We start from the raw sequence: 23,973 nt of genomic DNA on the forward strand, positions 1-23,973 counted from the left end.
ATATATATATATATATATGTACACGATATTGTACGCAGCACATATAAACACGATACATAATGCAACTGTAAAATACAGAAAAATAACCTAGTTATTCTTACAATTCGATTCTCCTTTTACTGAAGTTAAAAGCTAATCCAGATGTTCACTTATGCCAATTTTACGCCATGGTGTTTATATACGAGCGAGTCATTATGCGTGAGCCGTCTCATTTTCTCGTCCGTTTCTTGAGGACTATTTTTTCTTACGATAAAACAAATTATCAAATGCTCTATTTTTCTATTTCTTCGCATATTTTAAATCTATTAATAGGATCAGAAAGATGTATTAACGACTGTTTACGGGTTTATATCAATGTGACGATATATACCAATCTAATGATGCTATAGCCTAATTGCACCTGCCGCTCTATCTGCGATAAATACATGAGATTATATTTGCGATAAAATACATTACGAGTAGAGGTGCAGATTACATCAACGATAACGAGTGCATTTAGCTTCGTCACATTCACCAGATACGAAACCGCATGCATCCGCCTAAGAGAGATTGCACAATATCTATCACATTTATCATTATCGGCAGTATATTTTACCAAGCCAGGTTAATATTTCATTTCTCACAGTGACTGCTTCGCTACCGCGCAATATCAATCTTGTTTTTTCATGTATGTATTTTTGTTATAATTTTACATCCTATATCGCTTATTTACTTGAACATGCGTTTTTGCTCCTTTTTTTAAATAAGCGCATCAACGGAACAGGGCATTGATATTTTCATTCATTCTCGTATGTGTGTTTCTTTATATTTGACATATATATTTGTCATACTTTTTATATTTCTAATATCCAGCACGCGTAATTTAAAGTTATAAGTAGCTAGTAAAAACCGTCGCTGGATTTTAACATAATAAGACATAATTAAAAAGATTTTGAATAAAATTATAATTAATTATTGACGGCGTTCTAGGAATAACGCGTTGAAAAGAAATGATAAATAACATTATTTTTTATAAGAAAATAACGTTTGTTATATATTTAACATTACAAATATATCAATTTAATATACAATTTGCTCCAAAATAGTATCAAAGTGTTATATTTTTTGTGTTAATTTTTGATATAATATCTGTGTTACTTTTCAATACATTTATCTTGTGTTAAATTAACGCAAAAATTTGGGTGGCCCGTTTAGGAAGTGTGCTTTACATAAAATTTTTTATTGTGCAGTTCGTCACATTAAAATCACTTTTTCACGAGTGTTTCTATTAAATTTCAAGCACGCAAAAGCGAACGACGCAACATTGTTTTCTTATTACTCGGCAAATATTCCGATTTCATTCTCGTCTCCTGTTATCCCCGGTAACGCTATTGCGACACTTTTGTTTATTACAGATGATGATGATGGTAATAGCGAGCGACGTTCTGAATACAAGCAGGAGCTCCGAGATAGAGGAATACGACGACATCGATGATTTTTACATACCGTATGATCAACGACCCGAGACTTACATCGTGCCCGTAGTATTTTCAATAATCTTGGTCGTGGGTGTCACGGGGAATGGCACGCTGGTTCTCATTTTACTATGCCACGCCAATATGAGAAATGTGCCGAACATTTACGTGCTATCTTTAGCCTTGGGCGATCTGTTGGTGAGCATGTCATGTGATGAACGGTGTCGACTATACGATACGTTCGTTCGTTCGTTCTTTGTGTCTGTTAATCACTCGTGCTATTCGAAATACCACCACAATCCGTTGTTACAGTTGATCGTGACCTGCGTACCTTTCACGTCTATCCTTTACACACTTGAGTCGTGGCCATGGGGCTTGTCTATCTGCAAATTGTCCGAATACGTTAAGGATATTTCGATCGGTGTGTCGGTATTTACTCTGGCAGCTTTGGCAGCCGAAAGGTAAACGTTTACTACCGAAAACTTCATCGCGCCGCGTGCACGCTAAATCGCGAAATTATTAGACAAACTTCGCAAGAAGATACTACACGAGTAATTGCGGTTTGAGTTAACTTTTGTGCCAGCGTTGCGAAAATTAGTACAATCCACTTTAAAAATTAATTAACGCACGCACGGTGCATTTAATAGATTCTTTCATTAAACGGGGAACTCGTTATTTCTAAAGATCGATAACGTCATAATAAATTGAATGTTCTATGTAATATAATAATTGGGTAATTTTCGGTGAAATTAAATGCGTTTCATTGAAGCAGTTTCAATTGCATTATCTCGCAATATTTTATGCAATTATAAAATTTCATATGAATTCGACGCATCTGTTCGACTGACAAAACGGACGCATGTCCAGCTACCTAATGCAAGCGTACTGATCTCGCGATTACTCGTGGCTGTGTAAACAAGCTGATTTGTGAAAACGTAACGTATCACAGGTATTGCGCCATAGTGAACCCCATTCGTCGCCACGTAGCGGGTTTGAGTGCGAAACCGTTAACCGTTTTAACGGCATCCCTTATCTGGGTGTTAGCGATTGTCTTAGCTCTGCCAGCCGTACTCTTCTCCCATGTGCCGGCTATAGTGTTGGGAGGAAACCACAGCATTCTAATCTGCAGCCCTTTTCCCGCAGAATTCGGTGAGCAGTAATGTACATCGCGTTAACGCGAATGTAAATCGCGTTTCGAGCAATTTATATAATGATAATGTCATTTTACGCCTATCGGGAAGGAGAGAAGTTATCGACAAACTTCTCCCGATGTAACTTGTTGATGACGAAAACAGCAACTTTCACGTTTTCGTTGTGTACTTTCGTTCGCGCACGAAATATTTCATTACGTGATGTGACGAAATCGCGATCGCTGAATCCACGGGGGATGCGAAAATTAGCCGACTGCGCAGACACTCTGTTACGTGTTTTCGTATTGCAGGAGACGGGTACCAGAAAGGCATAGTAATGTTCAAATTCCTGGCGTATTACGCGATACCATTGTGCGTGATAGCCGGTTTCTATCTAGGTATGGCACGGCATCTAATATTGTCTACCAGGAATATGCCAGGTGAACTTCCCGGCTGCGAACAGATAAGGGCACGCAGGAGGGTACATAGCCATTGATATCTTTTTAAGACGAAAATCTGTGTGTTTTACAACGTTGAACGACATTCGGAACGTAATCACGTTCCGCCGAGCGCGTCACCGTGTGCATTAACTATTTCGTTTACTGCTGTAATTAACAGGTGGGCAAAATGGTATTGTCCTTCATAATCGTTTTCGTGATTTGCTTTCTACCGTACCACGTGTTTATGCTGTGGTTTCACTTCTGGCCCACCTCGCAGGACGATTATAACGTTTTCTGGCATATATTCAGGATAGTCGGTTTCTGCCTCAGTTTCAGCAATAGCTGCGTAAATCCCATAGCTCTCTATTTCATCAGCGGCACGTTTCGTCAAAGGTATGATATTTGCGTTACAGCGCGTTAAAACGAATCGTTGAAATTAACTGGAGAGGATGATTATCTCGTGAAGGTTACTAACGCACGCGTCATATCGCATTGGATGAGCAAAAATGCCGAGGGGGAAAAATTTCACGGTAGAAGAATAACAGAGCATTTACTGTAGAAACTTCCCGCTTACAATGTGAGAGAAGAATATTGAAAGTAAACTTATCAATTAAACTTATGGCGCACAGTAAAACTTGGCAAAAGAATACGTAATAGCAATTTTCTTTTACTACTTCGCGAAGTTTCGTCTGTAGCGTATGCAAATTCTCATCACGGATGTTTCTAAGAGAGAAACGTCTATGGACTTTTTCCCTGTCGACAAGCTTATCTTCTCAAGTTATTTGTGTGTGAAATATTTCCACAACGATTCATCCATTAAAGTTTTAACAAACTAGAAATTTTCCACATTCTCTCTCATATCTCTTTATATCGAAACAATTGGATCGTGAGGAACTCTCGTGCTGTTTAGAAACGATGCGTATCCCCAATCTGTTAACTCCGTTCTTTGTTTGTCGTAGCTTTAACAAATATTTGTGCTATTGTCTACCGGATGGCTGCGTCGTATGCGGCGGCAGTCGTATGGAAAGAACTGGAACTCACGGCGGCGTTGGTTCTTCTCAAAGAAGTCGCGGCATACGTGGTACGTTTTACGAGACCAGTTTCGGTTCCACTTTCCGCAGACACACCCAGGAATCGACCGGGGTATTCGAGATGGCCAGCATAGAAAAGACTAAGCCTAATCCGTGCGATCGGAGGTTGCTTGCGGAGTAATTTCGAAAGTTTATAAACCGAGCATGGACGCTGATTCAAGTTACAGCACGAATGCACTCGCGATAAATCAGCTCATTGCTAATGATGACGAGCTGAAACGGACTCAGAACGTTTCGTCGAAACGCTATAACGTTCAGGCCGTAGATCACGGATTATGGTCGAGTGACCGTAAAGAAATGCGATGACAGGTTTTGAAGATAATTCTCATTCGAGTAATTGGGCGATTGATGCGAAGATGAAACTTATAAGTGTCCACTTGTAATCTTTTTGCTTGAAGTTTGGATTTAGAATTATACGTATACGATATTTTTCACTCTATGATACAGAATCAGTATACATCTAATCTTTTTCGTATGTTAAGCGTTTACATACTCAAACTGCGATTGCGTTGTTCACAGGATTTTTCCATGATAATCTTTATTCAGAGATTAATTATGCAAATGGATGAAGCAGTGAGAAAAGCAACGGCATATTGGAATGCGCCTGATTAATTTCCTTTTTTTACATAACAGGAACTTTCTCTCTCTCTCTCTCTCTACTTCAATCTAATAAAAAAACTATCGATACTCAATTTTCTATTTTTTTCAATTTGCGTTTTTAAACGATTAGGAAAATGGACATCGAATACGGAAGTTTTAGTCTTTCTATCACTAAAACGTAGTATACATGAAGAAATATTTCGTACTATATATGCGTGCTAATATACATTTCTTGTTCAATTTAGTCGAGAAGTTATTGGCAGTTAGCTGCCATTATCCTTACATACTTTCCTCGCACTTAAAAAGACTAGGTTTTAAGGATAGATCTTGAGAAAATACGACCGACCATTAACCACTTTATACGCTGGTTGAAATTGTAAAAACAACGAAAGCCGAATTCGCTCGTTAATACGATAAATAAATAAATAGTTATCAATGGAAAGGAGAGTAAGACTAAACAATTGGAAGTACAACGAGGCACGATGTGACGCTATTCTGTCCCATGAATCTTTTATTGTCCCTCTTGTAACCGGCAGATTCTAACTCTCTGCGAGTTAAATAGTATTACAAGAACGCGCGAGAAAAGGAAACTCGTGAAAACATGAGACAAACGTAAAATTTATTTCTCGTCTTAGTACTTTAACTAGCCAGTAAGGCCGGGAATTATCTTATAATTTTTTTAAACGCACATCAATTACACTCATTCTTTTCATCTATGCCCAGTAGTGAAAAATGAATATAACTCTTACCGCCCGAATCGAAAATTCGTGAGATAATGCATCGATACCATCTGGTGCTATAATCGATACTATTAATATATCGTTTAACGAGCTTCTCAATGTTGTGTTATTTCCAAGTCAGATTTAAAATATGCTCATTAAATGCGCCACTAAAAATACAACACTGAGCTTTACAACTTTCTTAAGTGTCATTTATCTCACAATGGAGACTCAGTCTTAGGATATTTCGTGTTTTCCACACGCTTCTCGTAAGGTTGATAATTTTATTAATAAAAACTCGCTGTATATAATTTAACGAGAAAGATGCCGCCGTTCTTTCTGCGGAAATAAATTTTATCAGTGAAATTTGTTAAAAAAAAAAAAGAAAGAAGAAAACCGTCGCGGATCAACTCGGACATCACTTTTAGATCGAATAGGAATAATCGACGGGTCTGCTCGGCGCGCGTGCAACGGGCTCGTTCGCACGTGCCACTCGTCCATTCCCTTCAACAGCAGGGCACGCGCAGGGGGCACGTCGTAAAGGGTCACCGAGGGGAAAGGAAGAGAAAGAGAGAAACATGCATCTGCCGCTTTTTCAGACTTTAACGCGACGGTTGAACGACGGCTCGAAAGGAACCGGTGGTGGACCGGCACCCTCGCTCGGACCCCCACCCCTTGGCAACGATCGAGAAAGTGAGGGGGTTGTACGTAGCCGTCGACGTTAGCCAACGGTCGTTTCCATTGACAGTTATCCGCGCGCGCGTAGCGTACCACGGGTATAACGAGGATACGGAGTTTCTCGAGATAAAGCGAGGCGGAAAAGAGAAGCGCTCTTTTACAAGAAATAGTTTAGTGAAGGAGAGCAAGTTGGGCGACAAAGGGACCATTAGAGTGTCCTCACGCGCGCGCAAAATATCCCAAGACGCCGGCACATGATAACGAAGTTGATAGGACCGAGGTTAAGGGACAAACTTCAAGCGCTCGTTTTTACACGAGGGAAAAGTCACGTAAGTAATTGAACGGTATCGTTATATCTTCGGCGGTAACGCTGTAAAAGGCCGCCTGCAACAGCCGTAAAGCGGTATCTGCAGGACTTAAGCTTTTGAAGATTTAAGAAATTGGCCGATCGCAATCGATTATTCTTCTCTCACATTTGTCTGTGATTTGTCGATTTCTTATGGTTTAAGGCTACGCCTTAAATTCTCATTGTAGACGTCGCTTTACTTCATATGCTTCATTGCTATTGTAGACGGCTCTCAAAACAATCATCTCACAAGTGTTAGTTTTGTAACACACACATCCGGCCAATTCGTTCACATTTGTACCCATTTTGTTATCATTGTGTGAAAACATTAACGGTAAATATTGGATTACTTGCCATTGCAGCAAAGAAACAAAAGAGAAAAAGTTACTAAATATTTGGAAAAGCGAAAAGAATTATCAAGCGACAACAATAAAATGTAATCTTGAACGTGAATAATTTATACACGTGGTAGTGTATGTAGATCGTAAACAAAGTGTCGGAAAGCCGAGCATTAATAAAACCAATTAACTTGATTGAACATCAATATATAGAAGCGATTTCGGCGAAACGTATTAGCGGGTGTTATACGGAAAGACAAAGTTGGTATTAACCCAAATAGTAGTTTACGATGTTGTACAATATAATACGGCTCGTAGACGTAATACTACGTGAGACATGGCAAATGCAACGTTACAAAAGATTACAAACAAGATAAATAGCCGGATTCCGAATTTATATATAACGTAAATGAAATTTCATTAAAGTAATATCGTGCATATTTTACGTTTTTCTACAAAATGAATTCGTTGCGGTCATTTATGAATACGATACATAAGACACTAAATTTTTGAGTCTCATCGTTTTCTGACCATTAGGTATCCCGATCACTGGTGGATTACAGGTGTGTGGATAAGAATTAAATCAGGACATAATGAAGAGATACTCATCGGTAAGATACGTGATATGATAGAAGTAAAATATATAACAACAGCTTTGTAAAATTAGGTAAAATGTACACATTAAGTATATTATCATACGTACGAATATTTTTAATACGATGACGAACAAAAATGTATTATATCTGATTAAAATGATACGAAAAGATTTTGATATGCAATTATGCCCGATAATAGGCACCTTGTTTGGAAGACGTAGGTAACGACGCTAAAAGAACAAGAGAAGCTGAACAGCGTGCTGTAAGTTGGATCCTCCCTTACTATCTCGTTTTAATATTAAGCTCAACGAAATAACACCAGTGGGTAAATGCACAAGTTGCAACTTAATTAAGAATGTTAATACATGGGGATAGTAAAAGTTGCTGTACAAACTAGAGAAGCAAGTGGAACAACTACTCGACAACGTTTACTGAAATATTCAACAAAGTTTAACACATCTTGTAATTACACTCTCTGTCTGCAATTATTGCAGTTAAACATACTTAGTAGTAGAAGTGTGTAACTGGATGTTTTAATTTTTAGAGCCGATTGTACGTAAAACGAAAGTTACATTTTGTTTTCAAATTTCTCACGAAGATGTATAATAATTTGCCGAAGGCGAGTATAACTTCTATTTGCCTGGCTGTTGGATTGCGAAATTACTTTTGCGTTTTTGCGATTACAATACAATGAAAACTGTATCGCTTTTTTTTATATCAATCTGTTTTACATGTAGATATATATATATATATATATATATATATATATATATATATATACATATTACATCTCAGACCTCGAAATTTCACTAAATTTAGAAAGCCCAAGGTGATCGTCCTTCTTTCGTTTAACCGACAAAAAAAATGTTATAAACATTTTAAACATTTTTTTACTTATTTTAAACTCTTTTGAAAAGTTTGTACATATTAAAGATTAACCTATAAAAGTCAATGCAATTGCGCCTGATTGCTTATTTTTTTATATTTAGATCGTTATAATCAGAGTAGCTGCGATTGATAAAACGATTTGATTGCAACTGCGTACGTATAACTACAATATTTAAAATAATACGCACACATTTTATTTTCTATAAATTTATATTGTGTGTATAATTCTTAAAAAGGATATTTCCATATTTTGAATTATCATAAAATTAAAAAGCAACCGTGTATGTACTTTTTAGAAATAACAAAGTTGTGCTTAATAAAGGGCTTGCGTTTATAGCATAAGCTGAAATAATATAATTAATCAGCTGGGATAATATTTCGAAAGCGAAGGTGTATCTTAAGGATTTAGTGAGGCTAATATCGGCACAATCCCCATGTTGCATCCGCTAAATCCGTTATGCGTGTCTCATATTTCCACAGGATCCAAATGCAAGGGAATATCTCCAATTGGCTTTAACCAGAGTCCTAGAATTACAACGAGAAATTGAGGAAGGCACATACGCCACAGAAATCGATAATGGCAGCAGTGATCTGGGTAAAGTGAAACTTGTTTCGTACTTTGCTCTTCTTCAGGTATTGCGTAACTTGTGCCTTACTTATCATCAGCGGGAACTTGCACAATGTTCCTAGGGAAAAAAAGAGACGGAATCGTTTAAAGCTCCCGTAAAGTTTCGAGCAAACGTTATCCCTTTCTCTCGACTCGTCGTAATGAGTTTCCAAACGTCGCATCAGAATGATTTATTCGAGTAATTGTACAAATTAACCGTCGCAATAAAATGACATCTTTGCGAGAAGAACAAATTTATTTATCATATCATTGTTGATTGTGTCATGTTGTATAATGCGAGTATCTTAAAAAATTCTGTACGCGCAGTAAAATGGCGAGTGTGTGAAAATTTATAGGCGAAACGATGTCGAAACATCTACACGATTAGATGGAAACTGTCCTTACGAGATGTCCTGGCAATTTTATCAAATTTACGCGTGCTTCTCAACGCGACGTGACACGAATTCCGTATCTATTTGTGTGACACGTCGAACGGACTAAGTTACTTGATTCGTCGTCCGAACTGCTTGCGTTTTGCAAGTCTGACAAATTAATATTAAAGAAGGTTAAATGTATGTATTGTTGAATTCTAATCAGAAAATAAGTAAAAGGAAGCAAAAAACACCTCGAAGATATATACTTTTTTATTTTTTATTAAATATTTTAGTATGTTTACGTATCTATTTATTTTTAATCCTGAGAAACCTTATTTCAGAAGTTTCTTAAACCAAAAGTATAAGGAATTAAATGTGTTGCGTGGACAACATCTTTTGCATTTGAGGCTTTGCTTTTGCATGTAACTAGTGTTGAATCTAACTTTTCATTTAAAAGTTGATTCTGAGACTGTCTCTGATACATCTTCGTTAATTTACAGACGTATCGGGCAGTGAAGAAGATTTAACAAAGGAAATCCTTGCCAAAGTGTTCCAAGATCTACCCGGAACGTCCAATTCGATCGCTAAGATAATAGACAGAGAGGCACTATGGAGAAGTCGTCGTATAGATGGGATCCGCAATAAGAGGATACAATTACTGGGTTTCGATACTTGTCGGAGAATGACCCTCGAGTTCATGAAGACGGTAGTGCGAGAAACACGAGACAGATCGTCGTTAGAAGTCGGTCGCTACGATTTATCTGTACCGTGGGACGAATCGCTACGCTCGAGAAACAGGATTCGAGCGAGCGATTTGCGGGAATCCAGTGCGATCAATGCACAAGAGATTCGAACAAGAATGCTGAGAAGTCTGGATTTGCATTTAGCCGCCAAACAAAGAGACTACACGGCCAAATTAATGAGATCGGCTATATAGCTCTACGTACCCATTATAAAGCACTTTAAAGAAAACGAATCGAAGAAATTTCTAAATTATATTCCGCTGAGTGTGCCGTGTTGACGGTATTAATGCAATGAAAATCTCTGCCCGACATTTCTTATTCGGAATATCACATCCACTTGGATATTATCAAGATATTTTTTCATATATCGTGGAGAATTCCATCAGACGAGTATTATTTCCTTTTAGGAAATCTTCCAAAAATATTGACAGATCGTTTTGTGGGCGATATGCCAAATGTTATAAATGTCACTCGTTCGAATTAATAATAGGTTAAATGACGTACTTTATTTATCCGATATATCAAATCCTATTTCTTTTAAGCGAAGTTGTAGCACTTCGCTTTTAGAATAGAAAAGATAATTGATCTCAGCTCTTGTGGTATTTGCGAAAACTTATCTAGTCATACGTAAAGATTGCTAGTCATAGCTTGCATCATTATTTTGCGAAGCTATTTATTTATTTTAGGAATGATAGATGCATCATAGAATAGTAGGATCTATTATCCTATTCAAATTTTACTTTTTAAAACTTTATAAATCGAAATATATGTGTATAACAATTTAATATAACGTTTTAAAATATCTTCATATGAATAAACAATTTGATATATTCGTAATATTCCAACACATTGACATTTATAAATTCCCCTCTTGCTCCATATATTATATGTAATTTTTAATTTTTATAGTTAAAAAAATAATTGAATCGCGTAAAACATCGTGTGAAGATGAAATACAAGGGGTGAGATTTTGTAAAAAATGTTTATTCAGAGTGTACAAATGAAAAACTTAAGATTTCCAAACTCTCTGTATGAATAACATGTCTTAACTCTTGTATATATTACAGATTATAGTTTACCTCTCGTTGCGTTAGAGTTACGAAATATTTTGCGATCGAGACGTCGGAAGATCGACTAGACGTTCGTGTTAAAGAGGAAGACGTACATAACACACATAAACAGGTTTTCTTAAAACAAGTAAAATTATCGAACTATAATAATTTCCGGAAGTGCGGGTTCTGTCGTCGAATCTCAAGGAACCTCGCGTTCACTTATTATGCGTGTTTTATGCGGCAAACTATCATAAAAAAACACACACGAAATAAAATGCCGGCGTATGAACATTAATTTATCTATTTCTCCACAAAATACCGCCTATTTATCAACATTATAATTACACTGAAATGATCGCAAACCCATGCAACTTGTAACATACAATTTTCGAATTTAAAGAACTCAACACACGACTAATGATTCGCGACTGTCAAAATGCACGTGTATCGTTACAACGTCCGATGTTCTGCATATCACATCGCGCGTGATATTACGCTGAAAACACATTCTAATGTTAAATATATCTACAGATTAACATACTGAATTAAAAATATCTATATTGCAGATGCAATGCAACATATTTATACTAAATATAGAATTTGCTGCATTTTTTCAATTTCACGTAGAAGTATCGCGCGCAATTAAAAGTAAATTATCAAGGAAATCGGATCTAAGGAATTAAAGACCCTGTCACTCGCGATATGCTCGATAGAGTCTCCCTAGAACTCGAAATTATCAGCGATGTTTAACCGATATATGAAGATGGTCATTTGCTGCTTTATTTCTTATAAAGTAATCAATAATATTTTCCGTGTTCTTTGAGTGACACAAAAACACCGTCTGAAGCACATGAGAGAGCTGCGGGATATAAGTAATATGGCCATGGAGCATTTTGACGAGAAAATTTTGTCATACCTGAAGCATTGTATATTTCTACTTTTATCCCAACTCATAGATGTAATTATCCTCGAAGACAATGAATACATAATGAATAACTTGATATTTATAAACTACGAGTAAAAATATACAGACATTGCATTGCTGATTAAAGTATAAAACGCATTAATCGTCATAAACAAAACTGCTACATGGTGTTACATCTAATATATATATATATCTTTATAAAAATATAAGAATAGAGTCTTAGAATAGTCAGATAAATATTCTACCGTTTCGAACGTCGTTACAAAAAGAGGCCGGACACATAATTAATTCATGATAATATGAAAGTCGAGTGTTACACGTGCGATAATTTCCGTATATTCGAACGTTTTCACCACTTATTCGTCTCTCGTTATTCAACATTATTACTAATTCGATGACATGTATCAACAAAAGAGGAGATAGTGCATCCGACGGAAATACTAACGATCACAGTACAGAATAAAAGTTTCGTAACGTATCTTAACCTGTTAACCGAGCGGGACGTATAAATACGTCAAACGTAAACAATATCGGGTACGGGTAGGACATATGAATACGTCCTTGAAATATGTGTTGCGCCCTGAAACGCCCGTTATATGTTGCGTAATTAAAAAAGGAATTCCCCGGTTAACAGGTTAAGGGAGAAATTGCCTTTTGAAATTCTAAAGTACGAAAATACAACGATTTCAATTTTCAATGTCCATAATTTTTTTGCTCCCCCCTCCCTCCTCTCTCTCTCTCTCTCTCCCTTCCTATCACAAAAAATTTTCAACTTTAAATTCTGCTCTTTGTAGAAATCTATAAACGTATATGTTTAACGTGACAGGTGGCGCGCTTTATTCCATATTAATCTATAACACGAATTACCGCTCACATTACTCGTGTAACTTTACGAATTACTAACGTAACGTAACATCACGCGATGCGCCGAGCGATGGGCTTCCAATTGCTATTCATGGAAGAGGCGTGTCGTAGTATCGTAGACCTGTCGTCGAAGTTGATACAAGATATTAGCGGAACTTCGCCGACGATCAGTGTCAAAGATATATGTTCGGGTCTGTGCGTGTTCCCCATTAAACGGAAGATCTTTCTGACTAAGATTCGTACCAAATATCGCTTCTACGTGTTAAATATCGGCCGAGTTGGCGCGCATGCAAGATAAGAATAATCGATTCGTTTCAGCCGCTGCTAATGAGATAACAACTCAATTTCCTCCCGTACACAAGTGAATTATCCCCTTGAAACTACGGACAAATCTACTCGGAATAAATAATTCCAGCAGCACCAGCATGATGCCGCAGCTACTTGTTGACTTAAGCTAAGCTTATTTCGAACTTGGCGCAAATCAACTTATGAACGTTACTAACTTTAACCGAAGTAGGTAAATCGTTACATCACGTCGACTCCATCGATCGTTTTGCATCTTTTCTTTCAGCTTCGCATAAAATTCCTTCCAGGAGAATTATATTCTTCGTGTTTCACTTCTATCCGTCACTATTTTCCGTGCTATTCATATTGTGCTTTACAAAATATTTGGCAATTTCTGAATAAAGAGTTTGCGTACACCGAGAGAGCTATGCCATCGGTTAAGTATCACCCGTTAGAGTAAGGCGGTTCACAGGATCTAAGATGTGCAGTTAATCTCGCGGATCGCTCGCGAGGAATCATCGGTGAAGCACACGGTGTTTCAGAATTCGGCTTACGCTACTTTGGGGATCAAGCTTTCCCTTAATGCTGTTGCACCAGAGTGGGTCCGTTGCCAGGATTCCTCCAAGGGTCCGGTATGTCGAAGTGCGCGGGCACTGTGATCAGAGCGTCGGCCGCAGTGCGGTCGCCGCTGCAATTCTTCGGCTTGACGCGAGTGGTGTCGACGCATTCGATCGGCAGTTTGATGAACTCGAGCTTGTAGTAATGCCCTTGGCTAGTGAGGCGGATTATCGTGTGCAGCGGCACTTCCATGTAGGGCACTTCCTCGGGTTTCTTGTCGAGGAAGAAGCCGATGATGCATCGCAGAACCGCTTGGTGCGACACCACGAGCACGTTGTTCGAGCGCTGCAGCTCAGCGATCACCGGCTCGACACGCTGCATCGCGTCGATGTAACTCTCGCCCCAGGGATAACGATAACGCAGCTTGTCCTGGTCGCGCCACGCGAATTCCTGTCGCGAAATTACGTCGGCTCAATGATATGGAGCGTGAGATCGACACCGCTGTACAAGAAGATGTACACGCGAAAAAATATCATTCTACTGCTAAGAAAAGCGATTACTCAGTTTACTTCCCTTCTCTTAAATAATGGTTACCTTCAAATGTTTTCGTGAGAAAGAAAAGTAATTTTTAAGTATATTCAGCATAAATTTGAGAAAAGCTTGTTACCACGTGTAGCATAAAATTATCTCGTCATCGTTCATCATCACAACAAATGATGATTTGCTCAATGGACTAAACAATTTTCTTCGTTCCAGACAACATTCCGTTGATTCTACCATCTAGTTTATTTTCTCAGTGCACCTTCGATAAGAATCGGTTACTTTGGTCCATGAATCAAAGCGCTAAACATTTATCGACTGTGTAGATTCGTCGTCACGTAAGATCTCAGCTAATTAATCGTCTCGACTGTCTACAAGTACCGATGAATGATTACCTGCGGATAGTGCTCTTGCATCTCCTCGTAGGAGAGGCCCTCGCACACCCCCGCGTGAAGCTCATTCAAAGCGGCCACGTGCTCTTGAGGAGCCTCGATGCCCCGCGCCGTTGCAATTGTTCTGCGAAAGCGACTGGTGAGAACTCGAAGATCAGGGATGCGCATGGCGTTGAACTTGTTCGACAACGCCTGTGCGTATCGCTCACCCCTGCCGCTTAACACTGCGTCGCCGCCGATTTTGCCGAGCACGTTGTATTCGCTTTCGCCGTGCTGCAACAATATCGTTGCTTAAAAACGACGAAAGAATGAATGAAACCGAACGAATTTTTCCGCGGGAGAGAAGGTTCACTTTTAATCCCTTTCTAATCCCTTTTTCATCACACACATATTGCTATATAAACGAAATAAAATATCGAAGTAAGGACTTGCAAAAGTTTGTCGTATTTTTCACATCTTTTTTATTAATAGAGCACAAAAAAATATTAGAATCAAGTAATTATCTCTTTTCCAGTCTTTTAAATCAAGTTATATTTTTATCAATTTAAGTATATTTTAATAGCTTGTGGTAAATACATAAATGCAGTAATAGCTTATTTTGTAAATGTATTACTGGATATTAATGTAAAATGTTCCTAAATTTAAGATAGCATTTAGCTGGAAATATTCCTTTTCTTGAAGTAACCTAGTGGTTTTAAATTCAGATGTTTCTGTCCAGAGTAAATATTTTCTAAAAATAAATTCTAATATTCTCAATATTATGAATGTAATACTTGTCGTCGTTGTTTTAACACATACAAATAAATTGATAAAAAAGAAATATCAATTATATTTCTACTTCTAATAAATATCTGCCAAGGAATATTGGAATAACTATTTTACTTGGATTAAGTAAATATTACTTGAAGAGTAGCACTTTATCCGAAATATATCGTGCTCAATTAAATCTGCCATTGTTATCTACCATTTTCTGCCACCTGTTAGGTGATCATCTGATTCCGTGTCTGTAAACTAACTTATCTTTTGAGCCAATTCGTCGACGAGCCGTAATACCGTAATAAAACCTCCGCCTTAATAATTGTATTAAACTAATCTGCTTACTCTTGAGAAATAAAGAGTGTGCGGTTTAAGGATGATGTCTCCAAGATATCCGAGCACCTTAGTTTCAATATGACCGGAGACCTGGCAAGTCTCGATATCCATAGTAGCGGTGTCAATCTTGATTCTGGGGTAGGATCTCTCGTACATAGGCTCGTACAATTCGGCATAATAAGCGATCTTCGAGCGTAGGTACTCCGCGACCAAAGCGGTATCCGCGTCGGCGTAGTCGGCGTTGTGTTTCACGATCTCTTGTTGGTTATGCTGTAGGACCTTTGAGTCACAGCAAACGCACTCGATGAAAAGGACCCGATAACCGAGTTGACCGGAGAAATAGTCGTAGACTTCCGTGCGCTCCGCTTTCGTGATCAGCATAGCGTCGAGGATCTGGAAACGGGAAAGCTCTAGAGAATAACCGCGATACGTCGCGTACACGGAATCATTCCGTTAGCATAACTGAATTTTCCGTTGCCTGGGGACCAAATGGAAACTCAGTTGTAGCAACTGTAAGGTTCCCGTAGGAGCTTCCTACTCGGTCAATTGTTTTCAGTTGTCCGAACAACACTTTAATACAGCAAAATATTTGCACGAATGTTAATTTCTAATCTTCTTCGTCATTTTATTTCTTCTCAATGAGTTTTTATCTGGCCTCTATTCAATTGCAGAAACTTTGTTATGTTCCCGTGCACGGGAAAAACAATTTCGTATTGGTGTAACTGAATTTTCCGTTGTCTAAGGACCAGCTAAAAACTCGTTTGTAGGAACAGAAAGGTTCCTGTAGAAGACTTCTGCTCGATTAATTGTCTCATTAATTGTCTGCTCTCAGTTGTCTCAACAAAGTTTTCTGTAATGTAATTCTTTCGGACTAAAATCGCCTAACTGATGTTTCATTTCATTGCCGTGCAGTTCTTTACGCAAATTAAAGTCGGCTAAACAATCCGTGATCCTGATGAAAAGATCGTTTCTCAAAAATATCACTGGTTCTTCACAGACCTCGTGAATACAAAGAAGCTTTGATGTCTCTGAACACTTACCGCTACAGTATTGCCAGACGCGAGCCACGCCGCGCAATCTTGCATGGCATCTCTCTGTGCGAGGATTCTTATAGTGTTGCTCGTCGTATGATCTAATCGGAAGAACGTGAGATCATGAGATGTTTCAGATTCAGGCTGCTTTCTTCGATAATCGATCACGTGGAACGCTGGAACACAAAATTATGGTAATGAGGCTCTCAAGTTTTCTCGAAATTAACATCGCGAGCGAATGAACTTTTCGACCTGATATTGAAAAAATAAACGTGAATATCGAGGATATTAGTGAGGAATATTTACAGAATAGTTTGAGCTAGATGGTTCGTGAGAATATTGTTAGGAAAGTAATGATTAATATGACACAAAGACACAATTCGACAAATCTGTACTAAATATTTATGAACATGATTTATGATGGATGTACAGCTTTGACACTATACCAAGAGAATATCAATCAAATTTACATAATGTTTAAACATTCATAAAGAAATAATCGATTTTCGTGCTTTGATATACAAGGTGTCTGTCGTTAAATTGTAAAGAACTTCTTTTGTTCAGAATAGCTTAATCCACAAGTATCTGACAACCGTTGTTGTATCCAACGACAGACATCAGTATATTAAACCTGAAACCTCGAATTATTTTAAGCAAAAAAGTCCTTTATCATTATTTACGTACTGATTATAGATCTTTAAGGTTGCTCAACCATTTTATCTTTAAAATGATACCTAACTAAAAGACATGAAGAGAAATATAATATTGTCTACAGGTTCGCTGTTATATATTTCAACCGTTGTCAGAAATTGTATACTTCACATATCAATTTCTGGAAGACTAAATGATCAATAATGAAAGCCGTTTTCGTACCTGTGATACATGTAAATAGTGATTAATGATCAATTATGTATTTACCTTTCGTGGGAATGCCATTCCAGTTGAGTCGGCGAGCAAGGCTCTTTCCTATCTGGCTTTTTCCGCAAGCCGGTAAACCACAAGTGGCTATGACAACTCCCGCAAATTTACGCGATGACTTCGCCACTCCCGGCATTCTCGCAGTGGCCTTCTCTTTGCCGGGCTCTAAATGAAAATAGACAATGGAACATCGAAATCTGTATCGCTATTTCTTGACCTTTCCAACTTACTTTAGTTCTTAAAAAGTGAAGCACGTAATTACAACAACGTGCAACAAGGTACGGCAAAGATAAAAATGAATGTTAAGGATATATTTGCACCGAAATGACGCACATATAATTTTTGAAAATAACAGGATAATGACTAAATATAATACTGTTAGTCAGAGCTTCGTTGAATAAAACACTTTGCTGCACCAACGGAAATTTGGCAATACATCTAACCAGACACGAGTCGTACTAACATGAAAATTATTAAATATATATAATCCACGATTTGCACAACATAAAAGCATGACGTTCGCATTTGCGAGAACATAGTGTGGAAACTCGTGCTTCTTGAAAATAACATTAATCGTAAAATGTTTACGACAGGTAAGCACCGAAAAATTGTGGAAGTGCACAAATAGGAGGGTCGCACAATTTTGCATTATTAATTAGCTCAGATTTTTACATTGAGACGCATATTTACGGAAATCTAATTTATACAAAACGCTCTAATGTATAATTATGTTGTGCATTATAAAATGTCGTGTCATTTTGTCATGTACAGAAAAATTTCGTATTGTGACGGTTATTTTTTACAGAATATATAGAAATATATTTTTCGTGAAAAATACAATAGGGATTTCAATAAATCTATAAAATTTATGGATACACTTTGTAGAAGTGTAACAACGGGGAAATCACAGATCTTTTTACTATCAAATTACTGCGATTAAGCAGATTAGTCAGAACGTAACGAGAGTTTAATTAAGATTCCCAAACATTTAATATCAGTAATTTACAAGAAAGAATTATTATTCGTGCGTGTTTGAGAAAAACAATTATTTCGCGGAATATACACGGTTTTAAACTCATAAATAAAGAACGTAGCTTGGAAGATACATACAGTAGACTCTCGCATAACGCGAGTTCTTACAACGCGAATCCCTATAACGCGCCAAAGATATTGCGATTACTGTTTTCATATAACGCGATTCTTCGTACAATGCGCCGACTTCTTTGTCTGTTTCATCGCCGTTTTGTTTTTTAACCCGGTCACTCTTGATATAACGATAACGAAAAGTATTTTTCAATTTTAAAAATTTTCATGAACAATACATAAATTTGTATAATTATACTTTTTTTTTATTTCAATGAAATTAAAGATTATTTTTAGTTGGCATAGCAATAATCATTTTAAACATGTTACTTTAGATTATACGCGTTATGCGAGAAAAATTCCCGTACATTTCCTATAACGCGAATTCATATAGCGCGTAACGTATTAACCCGCGTTATACGGGAGTCTACTGTATTATCGAAAAAATTAATGCGTGCATAAGTAATATATTTTTTAATAATATATTTTTATCTCACAATATTTTTCTTTACGACCCACTTCTCCCCAAAAATATCCGAAGATAAATACAAAAAATAAAATCGATGATTAGGTTAATTATCAATTTTTTCACGCAAAGTGTACGTAAAATAATATTGTTTTACCTAATATATACATGTTTTCACAAATCGAGAGTATTGCTAAGCTGCCTCCGATAAGAGTGATAGATAAAAAGAAAAGAAATTGAACGTAATACTCGCAAAATTCGTTCGTTCTAGACTCTGCACAAATCTAACGTTTACTGATGTGTCAAATGAGCGGACAATCGAATGTGCGATGCCTCATGTCCCACCAGGAGCGAGCTTTATATTTAGAATTGCGAATGCGCATGCATTGGCTCTACTTGGCCTTCCCCGTGCGTTACTGCAGTCGAAGCCAACAATGGTTCACCTTTGAAACGCGATAAAATTCCAATCGCCCTATGTTCAAGGAAACAATTATTATTTTGATTTCTTTAAATTCCGCGAAATTTTTTACTGCGTCCATTTGTTACCAAATATTTCTCCACAACATTGTAAGTGTTATAAAGAACCAGATTGAGTAAATCATTATTCATATCAAATGTTATGTCAATAAAACAATTCGTTAATAACGGTATGGTTATCACCGTGACTCTTGGATAACCCGTGTCGCGGTCACCCGTCAAAGCGGAACATTATGAAACGGAAGATAACGCGAGAAGTCCAAAAAATACGTTATTTAAAAAGTTTAATTACTCCATATTTATGTTCGAAATGATAATTTGACCCTCGTGACCCTAGTTCATCTTATCTACACAACCAGATAAAGAAAATATAAAATTGCGTTTTTAATTACCGCACACATAATGTGCAAAATTATAATTTTATCGTTGCCAGGAAACATTTTTAACTTGTGCGTTCATAATGCATGCGACATATATACTATTATTTACAAGGGACAATATTGTATAATTGGGTGGCTTATAATTAATTTAAGTTTAACTTTATTTTAACAGAAATTCGATTCAATATTGCTAAGTTTTACCACGAAGTATTTCATATTAATAATTAAATTATTAACGATTTACGAAAAGTATAATATCTTGTCATTTAAATATCTCCTTTATACCGCGTAATAAATTCCGATATATTCTGTACATATAATACATTAAAAATTTGCAAAACTTGAAATTCTTCATCACTTGCAAAATACGAAAAGCTAATAATGACTTCTTTCTGATGTAAGAAACGATTATAATTGAATATGGTTTCCGATAAGGTAGCGATAAGTTATCGATTTCTCAATGCCATTCTAGAACGATAAATCGAACATACGCCATAGTTTACATAGAATTATCGCAGAAGTGCGTGAAATTTAACTTTCAGAAAGAGACAAATCTCTTTTTATGAAATATTCTGCAACTCAAAACGAAGATGAAACTGTATCAGATATAAATTCATTCAACCCGCTCTCGTTGCTTTGCAGAAATGTTGTTCTGTGACTTTAAGAATAAATTTTATTATAATTAACATATAAATAACATATTTTACAGAGATGATCCGGCGCATACTACTGCGATCCCTGTTTATTCAGATCCTTTTGTGAATTTTTATGAATACTTTATGTAAAAATATACGTTTTTTTTTTTTACACTTATCCTTTCATCGTGAAGACTGTTAACTTCAAGAAACAAATGGATGTTGTTCACGTAAATGATTTAACGTGACTAAGCAGGATATGACGTTACGCATAATAAGATTCGCATTATGTAAGATTCGCATGTCGCATTTACATTTGCATATGAATTTATTCATTATTCTTTAATAACCCTTTTGAAAATTTCCAGGTGAATTCCGACGGAAATCCGAGGGAACTTGTGTGAATCCATAATAGGATATTAAAAATCCATATAGAAATATGGTATGTGAAAATTCATATAGAAATCCTCATGGATTGTTACCTAGGACCTGAGTTTTTGACAGAAATTCTCAGAGACAAACATGAAGTTCCACGGAATTCCTGCATGGATTCCCATCTGAGTTTTCTCAACAGGGATATGTCTTAATTATGAGTAATCTCACACTTGAGAGTACGCAATTTATTAGGGGAATTATATTTCAAATTAAATAACCATCGAACGAATTCGATACTAGGTGAAACAATGTACTCGTATGTTGAACAATGTAATAATATAACGCAACAGCAATTTTGCAAATAAGTGTATGATGAAAAATAATATGTTGTAGCATAAGCGAAACTGACGAAAGGATCGCTCCACGCTCGCGTGTTTGCGTTAACGCGTTGTAAAAATCTAATCTTCATAAAGCCGAAGATTATTTATCTCTTTCTCATATATCGATAATTTGTCAGAGGCGGAGGTTGTACAGAGAAAATAAAAGTAGCGAAGGTTAATTTTATGGACCACATCCGTGTGTTTATTTATATCCCCGGTAATTTTAGCTACCGCGCATCTTCCCTCGTTTATTTAGGTAATAAGAGTACAATACGAGCTGACGCGTGTTCTTTGTGGAATTTCATACACGAAAGATTCGATGCTTTCAATTGTACGCAGCGAAAACAGAAATAAGGTGAAAACAAAAAATACGGTAAAAGCACAAAACAAACAGTGGTGCGATATCGCAGACGACGACCTCAATACTCGTTGTTTTCCTTTCACTTTTCATCTCCTTTGAATTTCATTAAACCGGCTTCCACGATCTAACGTCGAGAAAATCTGCGCCATAGTAGGTATATCTGCGATATACATATTCTGTGTGTGCATTTTGAAATATCAAAATTCATGTTCCCATTCTTCTTATCTGCCCACCCACCATATATATAAATATTCATATTTTGCGTACGTTATCAAAACGTATCAAGTAGTTCAACGATGAAAATCTTATCGATGAAAATCATGTTAGAACGAGAAAAAGTCATAGTCGCTCAAAAACTTTTTTCGTCGTGAAATATACCAGCAAACGTTGACATCACCGAAATAATTAAGTAGTTGCTAATATTTAACAGTTAATAATGTCACTTCGTGATCAAAATTTTGTCAAAACTTCTGATTTATTGCTTCTTACAAAAAGCGTGCTCATATCTTATCTATTTTTCACAGAAGTTTTCGGTGCAATATTTTAAACAGAAATAACAACAATATTTTCGTTGTATTTCGTAATTCTTTGCTGTAGAAATGATTTCTCTTTTGTTCTATCTCGAATTACGTAACAAAGTGTTCTCCTGACGTGTCTGAGTCGTATCTGAGCGAGTGTTGAATTTCTTCATACATTCGAAGCAACAGCTCGTAATTCAGTTACTTGATCGTTTAGATAATCCATTTTATCCGCTACGTAGGAACGTGGTATAATAAGTCAACACCCTCTCTTCGCGAGAATCGTCAAGTAACTCACCCCCGTGTGAAATTTTACCTTGACGTTGCTCTTCCGTATTAGGGACCATGTTGGTTGTGATGCCGGCGTTCAGGAGTACCTCCGTCTTGGACGTTTGCTTTCCAACAAGATGAATTTTTTTCTCTCGCAGAACACCGACCTGCAGGGCAAGCTTCCTGAGCGCGATACAATAACCCAGTAACGGAGTCGCCGGCAAATCAAAACACGCGACGACCCAGGGCATAACCGAGAGACCCTTATTAGGGAGGGAAACCGGTTCACTGGGTTCTTTCTCCCTTCCTTATCTCTTCTATTAATGTATGACCGGTCGATGGTTGATTAAAGTATCGCCCGATAGAAAAGGAAGCCCGATCACGTGCCGCCGCTTCTACTCTAATGGCGCGTTATCGCGTCAGTCTGGTTCCTCCGCTTCCTGGTTCGGCTAAAGTTCTTCCGAAAAGTGGTCGCTGCTCGTGTGCCGTATTATAGACGACAGATCCTCCCTCATTCCAATTTGCTTGATCCTCACCTCCGGAGCCAGTTTGCGAACTTCCTTGGGATCGGTCAGAGAAAAGCCCAGGTCTCTGGTTGGTGTGCCGCGTGATCCTCTGTCACTCACAGCACTCTTGCTATCGACGATGATATTCCCAGCTGGTGTCGACGGCAGTGCGCGCGCGCGCGCGACGGTATACACCTGCTGCTAATTTACATAGCAACGCCTTGCTTCCGAGCCTGAAGTCGCGCTCACTCTTCGTCGCAGTGAGAGACTGATTTTTCCGTTTCCCGCTACCTTTCGACAAAACCGGATGGACGCACTATCGGTGTAGGTAGATACACCCAGCCGGGAGAAATTTCAACGGATGCTTGAGAAGACTTCTCGTGATACTACTCGTCGGTTCTTCAGCATTGACTCGCAGAGAGAACACGTTCTGTCGCGAATACGTTCAATCGAGGACGGGCTCCGCTCTCTTGAGAAACCGGCCGGTCGATAGGCGCTTCTCTGACGACTAGTTGTCTGGCTCCGCCGCGGCTTTTAGCAGCATCGACCAGAACCCAGCGAGCGAGCGTACTCCGTTGTGGTGAGCCAATGGAGTATCAGCTGACCCCTCTACCACGACGTCGGATAAACTTGCGCACGTTGGGCAAATATTCGCTTTTCCTCGTGGTCGTAAGTCGACGCTCTGTGCTATTCATCACGAAAGTCGCGGGCTATTTATTAGCCTAGGCTGTTCGCATAAACAGAGAATCCTCTTCTCATGCTAGGATTATCATGCGAATCGAATTTTATTTTTCTAGATTTTTGCCGATGATCATTCTTACGCGTCAGAGCTTTTCGTGAATTTAAGCGGTACAGCCACGT

The 23,973-nt window shown here is 37.7% G+C and overlaps 3 protein-coding genes across 5 annotated transcripts in view; 2 read left to right on the plus strand and 1 right to left on the minus strand.

The window, feature by feature from the left end:
* The window catches only part of LOC106744829 (gastrin-releasing peptide receptor-like), a 30,705-nt gene extending 25,574 nt beyond the window's left edge, over positions 1-5,131 (plus strand). Inside the window, exons 1-7 of one of the 2 annotated variants that reach the window (XM_014619874.1) lie at positions 630-667; positions 1,395-1,652; positions 1,767-1,915; positions 2,404-2,603; positions 2,896-3,065; positions 3,203-3,417; positions 3,984-5,131. In XM_014619874.1, coding sequence (XP_014475360.1) covers positions 1,395-1,652; positions 1,767-1,915; positions 2,404-2,603; positions 2,896-3,065; positions 3,203-3,417; positions 3,984-4,236 — 1,245 coding nt within the window. In that variant the 5' untranslated portion in view covers positions 630-667 and the 3' untranslated portion in view covers positions 4,237-5,131. Of the gene's footprint in view, positions 1-629; positions 668-1,394; positions 1,653-1,766; positions 1,916-2,403; positions 2,604-2,895; positions 3,066-3,202; positions 3,418-3,983 lie in introns of those variants that run through there. The other variant, XM_014619875.1, reaches the window with a different exon arrangement.
* A 3,620-nt stretch (positions 5,132-8,751) lies between these two features.
* Positions 8,752-10,590, plus strand: LOC106744797 (the record flags this gene model as incomplete). Its single annotated transcript, XM_014619835.1, has 2 exons — positions 8,752-8,875; positions 9,762-10,590. Coding segments are annotated over 2 exons (561 nt in total), but the record flags the coding sequence as incomplete, so codon positions are not given.
* A 380-nt stretch (positions 10,591-10,970) lies between these two features.
* Positions 10,971-23,858, minus strand: LOC106744877 (6-phosphofructo-2-kinase/fructose-2,6-bisphosphatase-like). Of its 2 annotated transcripts, none has more exons than XM_014619991.1 (6): positions 22,653-23,858; positions 17,662-17,826; positions 16,753-16,919; positions 15,722-16,105; positions 14,624-14,893; positions 10,971-14,138 (listed from the first exon to the last, which is right to left on the minus strand). In XM_014619991.1, the coding sequence occupies exons 1-6, from the start codon at positions 22,855-22,857 to the stop codon at positions 13,710-13,712; spliced, it is 1,620 nt and encodes a 539-aa protein (XP_014475477.1). In that variant the 5' UTR covers positions 22,858-23,858; the 3' UTR covers positions 10,971-13,709. The 2 variants fall into 2 exon arrangements, with proteins under 2 accessions (XP_014475477.1, XP_014475478.1); XM_014619992.1 differs by lacking the exon at positions 22,653-23,858 and adding an exon at positions 19,368-20,150.
* Positions 23,859-23,973: the final 115 nt, after the last annotated feature.

The sequence above is a fragment of the Dinoponera quadriceps genome, unplaced genomic scaffold, assembly GCF_001313825.1.
Source record: "Dinoponera quadriceps isolate SergipeBrazil2010 unplaced genomic scaffold, ASM131382v1 scaffold1308, whole genome shotgun sequence".
Taxonomy (NCBI): domain Eukaryota; kingdom Metazoa; phylum Arthropoda; class Insecta; order Hymenoptera; family Formicidae; genus Dinoponera; species Dinoponera quadriceps.